The sequence below is a fragment of the Misgurnus anguillicaudatus genome, unplaced genomic scaffold (genome assembly GCF_027580225.2).
Source record: "Misgurnus anguillicaudatus unplaced genomic scaffold, ASM2758022v2 HiC_scaffold_33, whole genome shotgun sequence".
Classification (NCBI taxonomy): domain Eukaryota; kingdom Metazoa; phylum Chordata; class Actinopteri; order Cypriniformes; family Cobitidae; genus Misgurnus; species Misgurnus anguillicaudatus.
Genome location: NW_027395283.1, coordinates 1,043,014 through 1,057,403, shown reverse-complemented (window position 1 = coordinate 1,057,403; position 14,390 = coordinate 1,043,014). Strand labels below are relative to the sequence as shown.

At 36.1% G+C, this 14,390-nt stretch overlaps 1 protein-coding gene across 4 annotated transcripts in view; it reads left to right on the top strand.

Annotated features, from left to right (window-relative positions):
- LOC141363258 (protein NLRC3-like) overlaps positions 1 to 14,390 on the top strand; it is a 173,546-nt gene that overhangs the window by 154,464 nt on the left and 4,692 nt on the right. For 3 of the 4 annotated variants that reach the window (XR_012368799.1, XR_012368798.1, XR_012368797.1), the window contains 2 exons: positions 13,573 to 13,740; positions 14,257 to 14,355. Coding sequence is in view for 1 of the 4 variants with exons in the window: in XM_073865864.1 (XP_073721965.1) it covers positions 13,573 to 13,591 (19 nt within the window). In the remaining 3 variants the exon portion in view is untranslated. Of the gene's footprint in view, positions 1 to 13,572; positions 14,130 to 14,256; positions 14,356 to 14,390 lie in introns of those variants that run through there. The other variant, XM_073865864.1, reaches the window with a different exon arrangement.

The following is a 14,390-nucleotide window of genomic DNA, read 5'->3' as shown; positions in this document are numbered from 1 at the left end:
TCTTTTAAACCCGCAAGAGACACTGGCTCAAATTGATTAAAAACAAAAGAGCACACAGAGAACGAAGACATTTCAGCAGAAGGATGAACAATATTGCCTCTAACAGTCACAATCTTGTCAATAAAAAACTGCAAGAAGTTTTCGCATGTTTCTTTGGAAAATTCCAAACTCATTTGTTGAGATGTATTTAACACAGAATTAATAGTGTTAAACAGAACACGAGGTTTGTGAGAATTATTTGCGATGACATTTAAGAAATACTTTGACTTTTCCATTTTTACAGTTTTCTGATATTTAAAAAAACTGTCTTTCAAGATACCAGATGAAACCTGCAGCCGATCTTTTTTCCACTGGCGTTCAGCTCTCCTGCACTCATGCCTAGCAGCACGGGTAATGTCATTTAACCATGGTTCAGATTTTGGCTTAGCATGAATAGTCCTGAAAGGGGCAGCAATGTCCAGTGCATTCTCACAATCAGTATAAAATAATGATGTTAACTCATCAGTATTATACTGCTGAGTGGACACTGAGAAGGCCATATTTGTGCTATTAAAAACATCAGTAAACAGATCTGCAGTTAAAGAGTTAAACGAGCGACAGCGACGAGCAGGGGCACATGGTTTAGGACTACAGGAACAAGGAATCTCGAATAACACAGGCATGTGGTCAGAAAAAGTAGCATCACAAACATTAATATTGTTAACAGGTAAACCACACGATAAAACCAGGTCCAAAGTGTGTCCATGCTCATGTGTAGAGCTAGTCACAAACTGCATCAAGTTAAATGACTCCGTGAGATTTAAGAAGTCTTTAACCAATGGCTTGGAGGGACAACAGATATGGATGTTAAAATCTCCCACAATTAAAATTCTGTCATACTTCGGCATGATTTCAGCCAGAAAATCTGAAAAGTCATTTATGAAGTCTTTATGGTATTTGGGAGGACGATAGATCACAACGCAAAGCACTGGGTCAGGTTGTTTCAGCTCAAATACAATCAGCTCAAAGCTTGAGTAGAAGTTGCACATCACACGCCGGCATTTTAATTTTTCCTTAAAAACAATCGCAATTCCTCCACCTCGTCCTGTAAGTCGTGGAGAGTTAAAAAAGTTGCAGTTTAAAGGTAAAACCTCTGAAAAGGGGCTTAACTCGCCCTCATTCATCCAGGTTTCAGTCACGCACATTAGATCCAAGTTATTTGAGGTGTAAAAGTCATTTAAGATAAAGGTTTTGTTTACCAGCGATCTAGCGTTTACCAAAGCAATCCGGGCCGGAGCTGGGTTATTTGTAATCCGGGGCTCACGATCCAACACTCATAAGCACGTTGTGTTAACTCCACCTCTCCGAAAGCGGGGAGACAATGAACGGGGAGCCGTGTAGTCCATGTCGGCGTCGACCACCGGTACCAGCCAGGTGTAAACAGGATCCAAAGAACGCATGGAAATATAGATGCAGCCGTCTTTCTGATACTCCGCTAATATTCTACGGAGATTGCGGGAAACTGACAGCCGAGTTTTAATTTTTAACAGCAGGCCTCCACGTTTCCCACGACGTTTATGTCGCCTTTTCTTCCGAGCAGGAAACGGCGTTCGGCAGATATATGCAGGTAACTCGTGCAGATGAGGTAAGGTTTTCGATCCACCAGAATTATAAATTTGCATATTTGATCTAATGTTTAGCAGTGTCTGGCGATCATACACCAGTAGAGAGTCCACATTGTTAAAAGTAGTTAGTAAAAACGACACAAACACGATTAGGACTAGAGACAACAGAGGGCCTGCCACACACACTGGCGCCATCTTGGAGCATCAAAAGTAAAGGTTTTTATCTCCAATGAAAACATTGAATCCACGTTGATCAGTCTTGGAGAGTGATCCGGTTGACTTTAAGTTCTTTAAGATTTCCAATTAAGCTCTTGTACTTTATATTTGCTAATTTGTGGCATTGGGTACGCCATTGTTTGTGTTAAGTGACTAATAGTTGATTATATTATTTTAAATAAGTAGGGCTAATACTGTTTATGAGGCTGAACAAGCTTATTTTGGTATATTAGAAAACAACTGTTTGGTTACTATAGAAAATTATGAATGGGGGAGCGGGACACCCTATATGCTTCTTCAGGATATGTAGCCTATAAACTTGGTTACATTGATCTTAATTCTTAGACCGTACCACACTCACCAAAAGATATCACCCGGTAATGGGTGGTCCAGATGGAACTCTTTTTGTTCTTAGTATATATATGTGTGAGTGTGTGGTTGTTGTTTGTGTTAAATGTATTTATTTATATTCTTTTTTTTGTTGCTGTTGTTGTTTTTGGTTAATAGATTCTACCTGCTATGTAAGCCTGAAGGGTTGCAATTGTATTTTCTTTGTTTATTTTTTTTCCTTTAAAACACTATTATGGACAAATCATTAAAATTAATTACATGGAACGTTAAGGGTAGGGGTGTAACGATTAACCGTGCAAATGCGCGTTTTCTCAATGAATTAATTTGAATGAATTACGGTGAAATCCAGGCACATCCGAACACCAGGGGGCGCTCCCGTGCAGAAACTCCCTTTGTGCCACAGAAGAAGTAGCATTACGACTGCTATTCCAGGAAATGTCTACAGGAATATTTATATCACTGTTCTTCAAATTGTTTCAGGTATTTTCATGATAATAAAGAATATTTTAAATGATTTTGTTTAACGAGTGTTGCGCTTTTAAATGCACGTTATAAACGACTCCAACTCGTTATGATTTTAGATTGATAAGGACTTCCTACTGACCAAATGCCGTAGTACACGCACAAGCTGTACACATGAAACAAAGAATCGCAGCCTTGCGATTCAGAATCGATTTCAGCATTTTTAATGGGACACACGATTGAATCGTTACATCCCTAGTTAAGGGTATAGGACATCCTATTAAAAGGAAAAGAATACTCACAGCTCTCAAAAGAGAGAAAGCGGGAATAGCTTTATTACAAGAAACTCACCTTTTACCTGAAGAACATCTTAAATTGAAAAAAAGACTGGGTTGGTCAGATTTTCTTTTCGTCTTTTAAATCAAACAGTAGAGGCGTTGCAAATTTAATTCATAAACAGATTTCTTTTGAATTAATAGATCAGATATCAGATATAGAGGGTAGATATATTTTGGTGAAGGGGAAAATTGTGGGCAAACAGATTACTTTAATATAGATACACCAATATTCATTTTTGATATGGTTTCTCTCCTGAATACGCAATGTACAGCATTTGGTTTGATGGGAGGTGACTATAATTTAACTTTATCCAAATTAGATAGATCTTCTTCCCACTCTGTAGGTTCTAACCCTAAATCTGAAAAAATATTACATGCTTTGGGAGTGGAAACAGGGTTAATAGCCGTATGGAGAGAATTGAACCCTAAAAAAAAGGATTATACTTATTTTTATAATAGGCATAAATCTTATTCTTGTTTAGATTATTTCTTTCTTCCAAAAAAATATATGAAGTTTGTTTATCTTGTGAAATACATGAAATTTCTTTATCAGATCATGCAATGGTTTCTTTAGAAATTATCTTAAACGAAGTTCACAAATCTAAAATGTGGAAATTTAATAACTCGCTATTAGAAGATGAAATATTTTGTAAGAAAATGAGAGAGTGGATAGAAGAATTTAACACCTTTAATTTATCATCTGAGATAGTCCCATCCGTACTTTGGGATGCGGAAAAAGCTACTCTGAGAGGACATATTATATCTTATTCCTCTTATAAAAATAGAGAAAGACAATCAATTACTAAAGGTCTAAAGTAAGAACTGTTATCCAGAGAAGCCCTACATAAGCAAGATCAATCAGATGAAAATTGGCATAAATTACTTATAGCTAGGGCAAATTTTAATCTAGATCATTTAAACTATATCAAACAAAAAAGTATGTATTTGAAACAGAAAATACATGAATTGGGTAACAAACCGGGTAAACTGTTGTCATATTATTTGAAAAAGGAACAGGCTACGAGATCCGTTATGGCCATTAAAACTGAAAATGATGTAACATATGATTCATTAGAAATTAATACAAAAAGTTTGAATTTTATAATAGTTTATATAAATCAGAAAATATTTCAATTTGTGATGCAATAGCTTTTTTAGACCGCTTGGATTTACCTCAGGTAACAGTCTGCTACTACTGCTAGGTGCTGTTTATAATTAATTTGCTGTCGGCAAATAAATCACCAGGCCACCAGTGGTATTTATGTTAATGAATAATGATTTCGCTAGTTATAACTCTCCCTGCATGAAAACAGCTAGAATCTCTGTTATTTTGAAAGAAGGTAAAGACCCTCTGAGTTGTGCCTCATATAGGCCTATAAGTTTACTTAACTGTGATTATAAAATTATCACAAAACTATTAGCGAAGAGATTAGAAGAAATTCTCCCTAAATTAATTAAGTTGGACCAAACTGGGTTTATTAAAGGCTGTCATTCATCTGACAATACTAGACGACTGTTTAATATTATTCATTATTTGAATCAGGAAAAAACACCCTCTCTATTGATGCCGAAAAGGAATGGGATGGGATTTTTTGTTTTTAGTATTAGATAAATTTTAATTAGGTCATAAATTCATTCAATGGATTAACTTCTTTAACTCTGGGACCCTGTACCGGGTCCAGAATTATCTCATTTTGACTTAATATAAAATATTCCTTTAATTTGTAATGGTTTGTCATGGACCCAGTACCACATATGAGATACTGTTTGAAAGCTTAGACTCTCTACTTTCTGCAGATATGCATCACTTTGACATATCTTTTACTGTAAGAAAGTTATTTACAATTAATTTACACTATCACCCCCCCCCATATTTTAAAATATCATTTAATATTCACATATTTCATATTTTTCAAGTATGACAAACATGGGCAAGCCTTATATCAAATGAAAGCTCTCACTCTCAGGAATAAGGCTACATCATTATTTTTGTCCTATTATCATCACTTATCTAACAATGGTCGAATGAATAATGAGGTAAAAAATTGACTTTTGTAAACATATGTGAAACTTGAGGGTGAACTGCCTCAGATAGCACAGATAGCTACAAATGATACACCATCTTTTCTCTTAGGTCCTACTCTAAAAAATGAGTACATTCACAGCATTTTCTTTGGTTGTGTGCATGAATAATCCCTTGCTATTTATTATATGTGCAAAACAAAAAAAATAATATTTATATGAAAAATGTATTTTCGCACACTTCAGTAAAATAAGAATAACTTTTGAATGCGACATGCTAAAGAGTTCATTCTTTTTTTGGGTGTTTACTGTCTGCTGCTGGTAACAACCAAGTCTGCTAGAGCACCCAGAACCAGAGTTATACACTATCAAAGACAGCGTTTACAACATAAAAATAGAAAATTTGGTGTTTCATCATATGAAAAACACCCTAAATAACAATATTTGTAACAAACAGCAGCTTTTTATGTAACTTCAAAGGGTTTTCTGCAAAATTATATAAAGCAATTGCATTTATTCCACTGTATGTGGTTATGGGAGCACTTCGAATATTTTTAGGCCGAAAATAAATACAAAAAGCGTTTTATTCCTCCCTTCAGTTGGAGTAGAATAACTTTTGCATAGGTTATGATAGAGAAAAAATTCCTTTTTCCCCTGGAATCAAACAAAACTTTCTGCAGGTTTCGTTACCATTCAGGGCCAGAGTAATACACTTTCAAATAAAAACTTTAGAAAACAAACATTAAAAAGCGCCTTTTTATTTTTGTGTTTATTAGAGGACTGACAACACATACAACCATGTTGAGCACTTTCAACAGTGTTTTATGAAATTTCAAAGGGTTTCCTGTAAAATGATACCAAACTTTTATATGTACCCCTCTGCATGTGGGTATGGGAAGCTTTTGAAATTGGGTAGGCCAAATCCAGGCGAAAATCCCCAAAATAGCCTCAGAGTGTAAGAAGATTTATAGCAATATATGATGCCAAATGCAACTGTTTGTACTAATAATGTGGAATCTTCTCTACTGTATTTAGGAAGAGGCACCAGACAAGGTTGTCCTCTTTCTCCATTATTATTTGTTATTGCTTTAGAATCGTTTGCTGAGTTGATTTAAAATGATCCTATGATAAAGGGAGTGACCACTGGTATACAACAACACAAAATTTCACTGTATGCAGACGATACTTTACTGTAGTTTGTCACTGAACCTTTGTTAACATTGCGCCACGTTTTGACGGATATTCTAAAGTGCTCTAAGATTTCAGGGTATAAGGTGAATTTACAAAAATCTGTTGCTTGCCCTCTTAATATTCAAAATGAAGAAAATGTTAGGAAAGAATGCCCTATTTCTTGGTCTGTAAATGGTTTTAAATATCTTGGAATACAAGTGACACCTGTTTTGGATAAATTATTTAAAGACAATTATATTCCTTTACTGGAGAACTGTAAAAAGAAACTTCAGACTTGGTCTTTTCTCCCACTATCTCTTATTGGGAAAATTTGTGTTATTAAAATGAGTATACTTCCTAAGTTTATTTTTTTATATATGTTACCATGTTATATTTCTTCTTCTTTTTTTAAAATTAATTAATCAATGTTTAACAAAGTTTATATGGAACAATAAGACCCCACGAATTAAGTTGTCTACTTTAACAAAACCATGAAAAAAAGGGGGCTTAGGACTTCCAACTTTTCAATGGTATTATTGAGCTTGCCAAATTAGAAATATTATAAGCTGGAAACTGGAAAATAGTTTCCTGTGGGTATCTTTGGAATCACAATTATGTTATCCTTTGGAGATTACAACAACACTTTATGTTAATAACTTGCAGTTTTTGATGAGTGTAGAGCCCCCCCCCCCCACCCCAATACAAGCCACACTGAAGGTTTGGGCAGGATTGTAATAGGTACTTGAACACAAAAGGTCATATATGCAAAAACTCTCCTATTGCATTTAATTCTGATTTTTTTATCACTCTCTCAAACTGATTTTCGAAAGTGGTCACTTCAAGGGTTAAACATTTTTGCACATATGTTTGATGATGATTCCAAGTCTGTTAAATCTTTTACTGCTATTTGTGTTGAATATAAAATTCCTATAGCAGATTTTTTTAAATATATGCAGGTTCGTCACATTATTACATCTTTATTTAAAAAGGGACAATTTAGATTATATCCTACTGAATTGGAACAATTTATTACTTCTGCTACTTCGGTTAAGGGGAAGATATCTTATTTGTATAAAATCCTGTCAAATAGTTCCCAGAATTCTTTTTCTTCTTTAAAAACAAATTTGGAATTAGAGCTTAAAAGGAAGTTTAGTGAAGAAGAGTGGTTAATTTTGTGTAATGATTTGACCTTACCTTTGAGTGTGAATATTAAAGTTAAAGAAACTAATTATACATTTTTGTATAAATATTATATAACCCCAGTGAAGCTTAATAAATTTAATGGCACACATTCACCTGTGTAAAAAATGTGGAACTGAATTAGAAACATTTATGCATATATTCTGGTATTGTAAAAATGTTTTCTCTTTCTGGGAGAAGATCCATAAGGTAATTCAAGATATGTATAACTGTATTTTTGAGCTATGCCCTATGTTATATTTACTGAATTATGATTTGGAAAATAAGTGTCCTTTTATAAGAAAAGATGTGTTTACAATTGTCACATTGTGACTATTGTAGGGCGGGAACCAAAAGTGGCGGAGATTGGTTCCGCCTGAAGATGATTTCCGCCCGGACCCGATTTTCATTACACTTTTACTTCCTGGTCTCCCTGACAACACAAATTACTGATGAATGAGCAACAGGTGTGGCAATTTAATGCGGCAGCTCCGATTGGAAGAGGAAATGAGGACGGGCAACATAAATAGAGCTGTAGAAACACAAAGGAGAAAAGTTGATTTTCGGGGCAAGCTCTGCTCCGCCAAGGGCGGATTAAACACCCACTCCTTTGAAGGCGCCGTTTATCTGGGGATCGCTAAGGCGAGCGGAAAGAGTGCGGCCGAAGGAGCCGAAAGAAAGGAGTGGAGGTTGTTTATTCAAGGAGCACCACAGAAGAGGACACGAGAACGGTTGTTTATTGGCTGTTGTTGCTGGTTGCTGTCATTGGTTACAGTCGGCGGTGGTGCGGCCGTATATGGTGGTGAAGTGGATATTGTATTGTGGTGGCGTGGAAACGGAGGAAGAAGAAAATCGTTGGATGAGTATATCAGAAGTGTTTTGACATTTTGAGAATACTGACATGCATGTGATAATCGGATGAGAACGATTGGCTTACCTGCAGTGTGAAGGAAAACAGCCAGTGTGGATCTTGTGGCGGACTAAGAGAAAAGAGCGATAACTTTCCGTGAGTACCAGGAACGTACGGCTGGAAGTGTTTATTGAGAGTGCATTGTTTAATGTGTGTGTGTGAGCCCTCAGCGAACTAGGATAACGGCCCTATCACGGAGCAGAGTGGTAGGTGAGCCGGCAACGTAACATTACAGGGAAGGAAGACCATCGCAGCAGCTACCTTTAACCATCAGCTTTCCACGATTACAACGCCCCGCAGGTTCGCAGCCCGGCTCCAGGAAGATCATGGCCTGACCTTACTTTTTGTCACTGAAGTGTGTCATGGGTGAGTCTCGATTTTGCAGTGTGTGTACACTTGATGTCTGGCCGTGCAGTGCTATGTATTTGTTCTCAGGAGCCATTATAGAGAGTCGGCTGTGAGAATGGACGCTGTGCGGTGGGTGAAGTGCTCTTACATTATATGCTGTGCGGCGATACAGTGTGGAGACGGTGGTGGACTGTACTGAAGACCCAGACCTTTGTGTGAGTAGAAATTCAGAGTGCTAATGCATATGTGAGGAAGCAGTACATTGTTGTGGAAACTCAGTGTATTGTAACTTGCCTGTCGCGGAGCCTCTTCAAAAACTGTCCAGAGCTCTGGAGCTATACGTACGGAGAGGAGAGGGCAGTGTTCGGCTCGACGGTGACAGTGCTGTCAACCCATTGGCCGGAACAGAGGCCTTGGAGGTAAATACCACGAGTGGACGTCTTCCCACGAAAGGTCTGTGAGTAGATCCATCCCTTGTGAACACAATAGGTCATTGTAAGTCACCTTCTGTGTCGAGTCCTCTAAAGGAGGAGACCACGAACCAGTTACCTGGAAGATACTTACCGTATCCACTGCCATCAGCCACCTGTAAGAAAGAAGAGTCACAGTTAACCGAGAAGTGTGTTCTTGTGTTTACAGCGCCGAGCCCTCTAAAGGAGGAGACCTCGAACCAGTTACCTGGAAAATACTTACCGTATCCACTGCCATCATCCACCTGTAAGAAAGAAGACTCACAGTTGACAAAGAAGTGTTTTCTTGTGTTTGCAGCGCCGAGCCCTCTAAAGGAGAAGACCGCGAACCAGTTACCTGGAAAATACTTACCGTATCCATTGCCATCATCCACCTGTAAGAAAGAGGAGTCACAGTTAACAGAGAAGTGTGTTCTTGTGCTTGCAGTGCCGAACCTTCGAAGGGAGGAGACCACCAGTTGTCTGTAAGAGAGAAAATTACAGTTACATATACAAAGTGACAATTCTGTGTTGCAGGCGTGAATTGGAGACCAACGTGCACTGACCGTTACTGCAACTATTTGCCCTGAAGATCTGCCTCCAGGAATAACGGAGGGCGCCACGGATAGAAGAAACCCCAAAAGGCCCTGTCCCCTCCCCTTCCTTTTGGGCTAAGTTCCCCTTTCCCCTCCCTAATCCACTATTTTAAATTTAATAAAGTTTCATTTTAATTTGACTTGTACCTTGTGTGTCTGGTCATTGGGGTGGCTTTGGGAACCTCCTCAAGGTGGAAACTAGGAGGGGGCGTGACCCTTTAGCTATCTCGGGTCCGCTCCGATCTGTGACACAATGTTTTCTTATTTTGCAAAAAAATTTATACTTATTGTATGGATTTCTCAGTCAGGACCTAGATCAATGGTTGAAACAGGTTGATGTATTTGGTAGTTGTGGAGTATTGATGTCTTTGCTGTTTTTTTTTGTGATTGTGTCGTGTGTTTAATATGTATTAAAATGTGAATAAAAAAAAGAAATAAAAGTAAATTGATCTGCCTCTGTTATAGGCTGTGTATCCTGTAAACCCAACAAACAGAAAATATGAAGTGTACATGAACAACACTTGATGCTTTGTCAGATCAACACAAAAAGAATTCAATCCAATGTCTGAATCTGTTTACTAACTGTGATGTTGAGTTTGTTCACTCCAGGATTTAATACTGTGATCTTACTCTTCTTACACATTATATATGATGTTTGTTAATGCGGTTTGTTTAATAGGATGACACCTCTATAGTTATGCACACTTGACTAGATGTTCATCTTAAACTCTTTTTATAACAACTTGGCTTTTATTTCATGTTTAAGCATTATTTATCAAATCAGAATACAGACAGAAATAACAGCACAAACACAATATATACACAACAGATAAACACAAAGTACAGATGATAAATGATACAGAGGAAGATTAGAAAAAAGAGAAATTCAACTCTTAAAATCTGATGGACACTTCACACAACTCTCTGTCGAGCTTTGACATTGATGCTGTTTCTCTTTATTTACACGACTGTCAACCTCCAGGGGTGTATTCCAGAAAGCAGGTTATGTGACTTACCCGGGTATGTTTAGGAGTAAGTAAGCGGATAACCTCTGCTTTCGGTTCCAAAAACGGAGGTAACTTTCGGGTTATGTAAGTAACCATAGCAACTGACTCTCTGAAGAGAACCTGCTCCGGAGCAGGTTATGTTGCAGGGTAAGTTCATTTTAGTTAATAAAACGAGGCTCCGGAGGATGTCTGCGCATGCGTGTACTTATAATGAGCGTGCAGCGGGCGTGGAAGCATATATTTTGCATAATATTACAATATTAAAGCATTTATTTTATTACATTTACAGTCGCGAATATTTATTGCTGTCTTAAAACATTTACGATATTTTCTTTAAAGAAAATTTTTTTTTTATAACGTGGATTGATATTTGTGATTGGACTAATTACTATAAATTTAATTATGTCCATTATTGATAAAAAATTATTCATATTTGTGTTCGGACTAAATACTATACATTTAATTATGTTCATCATTAATATATCTCCAAATATCAGTAGATGTATGAAACACAATTCCATCAGTTAATTAATGTTAACAAGTACATTTCTATTTAAATTTGGTCAATTCATAAATAAATAACACTTACTAGATAATTTGAGATTAATCTAAAGTTCTAATAAATTGTTTGTGCAAATACATTGTCAATATTGATCCAGAAATCTTAACATATTTTACTTAAGTGACAATGTGCCAATGTTACAGTAACAAATAGAAACACATGATGCCTATCATAATAATAATTACTGAGGGACAGAAGTTACCCCTGCCTGCAGTCTCTGATAGGCATGTGCATCTAACCCAGTGTTTCTCAAATTTTTTCTGCCATTCCCCACTTTGGAGGTAGGGAAGAGTTCCAAGCCCCACCTGTCCCAATCGCCCGAACAAAATCGTAATCGGCTAGGCTTTAAGTTACCGCGTGACATTTTCTACAGTCTGATTTATTTAAGTTTTAAGCTAGGTTTATGTTTAAATGTGCCGTTTTGAGTGTATGGTCAATAAATAATTGAATTAATAGATTTTCTCCCATTTTTCACGCCCCACTTGTAATGTTCCTATTCCCCACCAGTGGGGCCCGCCCCACACTTTGAGAAACACTGATCTAACCTGACCCACCGAATGACACCCATGAAGCACAGGCATGATTTAACACTGACCCACAGAATGACACCCATGAAGCACAGCCTTCATTTGGTGAAACACCATTTAATCACAGACATTGCATAGTGGTCAGAGATTTTCTATTATTAGTTAGATCATGTACACAATGAAATAAAATTATAAATATATATTCCATAGTATCATATTTATTTCTTAAACATGCACTTCAGATCTATAGCCCCCTCTCTACATTTGATCTATAGTTGGTATTTTTCTAAAATCACCTTTTTTTCTTTAAAATGGGCCTTTTGTGCTGAGCTATCATTTTTGAGCCAAAGGGAAATTGAGATATTTGGTTATATTAGATGATACAGGATATATTAGAACATGTTACTATTGACACTAATGTAACATTTCTATTCTCCACTTCTGTCACAGCAGATCCTAATTGTCCAATGCAAATGAATGATCATTTTTAGTGTACTGAACTGAAAAGCATTACACAAAATTATTGAAAATCTGTAAGGACTGTAAGGAAGCTTTACAATTAAAAGAGGGTGCATTTATCAGATAAGTAAATTTTAAAAAAGATGGCGATACAGTGTCATACAATGGATAGTCCAAAAACTAAACAGGGTCATTGAAATAAGTACAAGTAGTACAAGTAGTGAATATAATCATAGTGCATTTTATGCATACACAATACAATCATATCTTAAAAAAAACTGTAAATAAGCCTTATGACAGATTTATGCACTTTATGTGCCACAGCCCTTACAAAAATTAACCATGGTTTTATTGGTGTAAAGTTGTGGTAACCATGTTTTTTCTGTGCATTGATTCAGTAAAACTATGGTTTTACTACACTTACCATGGTTTTAACAATGGTTTTTGAAAACCTTACCATGGTTTTACTGTAACCATGTTTTTTTGTTTTAACTGTAGTAAAACCATTGTTCATTTTTGTAAGAGAAAAGATAATCTTATATATGTCAAATTATATCTAATTAGATATAATTAATATATTTAAAATCATATATAAAATCTATGATTATTTTTACAGGCTTTTAAATAATTGTTAAATAATATTATGTGTATTTTCGTTCAGACACATATAATATTGGACTTAAATGGGGTAAAATATGTTCGTATTAATTAATTAATTTTATCTGTTTTGTAATCACGCACTTATATAACGTTATAAAACGTTGATTTTGACAGAAAGTATTGGTTTATAATGTTATTTCTCATTTAAAAACTTGAAAGTTCTCTGATGTTTCCATGGTGACTCGTGAAATCTGTGATCCATTGACAATGCCTTTATGTTGTTACCGTGAGCGCGCATTAACTCTGGGTTACTTTCAGCGGGTTGATTGAACTAACTCTTAAACTGTGTTTTGGAACCAACATACCCAGAGTAAGCAAGTTTGGGGTTGATCAACCCAAAGTTCAGGGTTAATCTGATGGTAAGTTAACCCTGCTTTCTGGAATACACCCCAGGACTTTTAAAATAAAGCATCACCTTCATTTTCTTACTGTTTGTGTGTGAACTCATAAAACTGTCAGTGTGTCATTATATTATACTATATACATATCAATACATTCATCTCTTACATTGACATCAAATATTCAGAGGAAATAGATGAAATGTGTTTTTGTATTGTTGTAGCTCATGTGTATGTGATAAACAGATTGTTGACATGTTTATTATGTTGAAGATTTCATTTCTATCACTGACTGACAGCACGTATAGTTTGTTTTTCTATCTCTTCATCTGATGATGATCTGATATCTGTTTGTCTTTCTCTTTCATTTTTAGGCCCTACAGACAAAAGTAAAGATGTAAAGATGTCTGATCTTCAGTATGATCTGATGGTGAATAAGAAGACACAATAGTGACATCACTTCCTCTTAACCGTATGAGTTGATTATTCAGTACAGGATCTGATCTGTGACTTTATTCAAATCTGACTTTGAAGTGTTGGAGGTAAATCCTCATCCTAACTCAGCTTCTGTCTACACATTTCCTATAAGAACCATTTATCTGTCAGTGTAAGAGGAGCAAGAAATCCCATAGGATCATAAACTGAAGTAAATACTGACAAGATTCCTCTTCTTCTACACTGTTGGGGTTTTTAACTTCATCTTAATCTGAAATGTGTTCAAGTTCAGCACAACATTGAAGACTCGCAGCTCATTTATCTCTAAATCCAAATATTGGACGTCTTTGCTTTTGTGTTCTTCAGGATCTGACTGCAGGACTTTTTGATGATTATGTGATCAATTATAAAAAAGTTGAGACTCTGAATAAAATGTAAATAAAATGTACAATTCACAATGCAATCATTTTTAAATCTATAAACACAGAAAACAAATCAAATGTTTCATCTGGGGAAATTAAACTTTATAATAATAAAATCAGGTGAATATAAATGTGATGTCATGAAGACGTGTGAATAAAGTTTGGACAGGTCATGTTTATCTCCTCTTCTTTTAACAACAGTCTGTATACATCTGGCAACTGAGGAGAGCCGTTGATGAACTTTTAGGAGAGGAATGTTGTCCCATTCATGTCTGATACTGGATTCTAGCAGTTGTCACGGTAGGAAATCCATTGTTTCCTCTGTGTTATGTGTT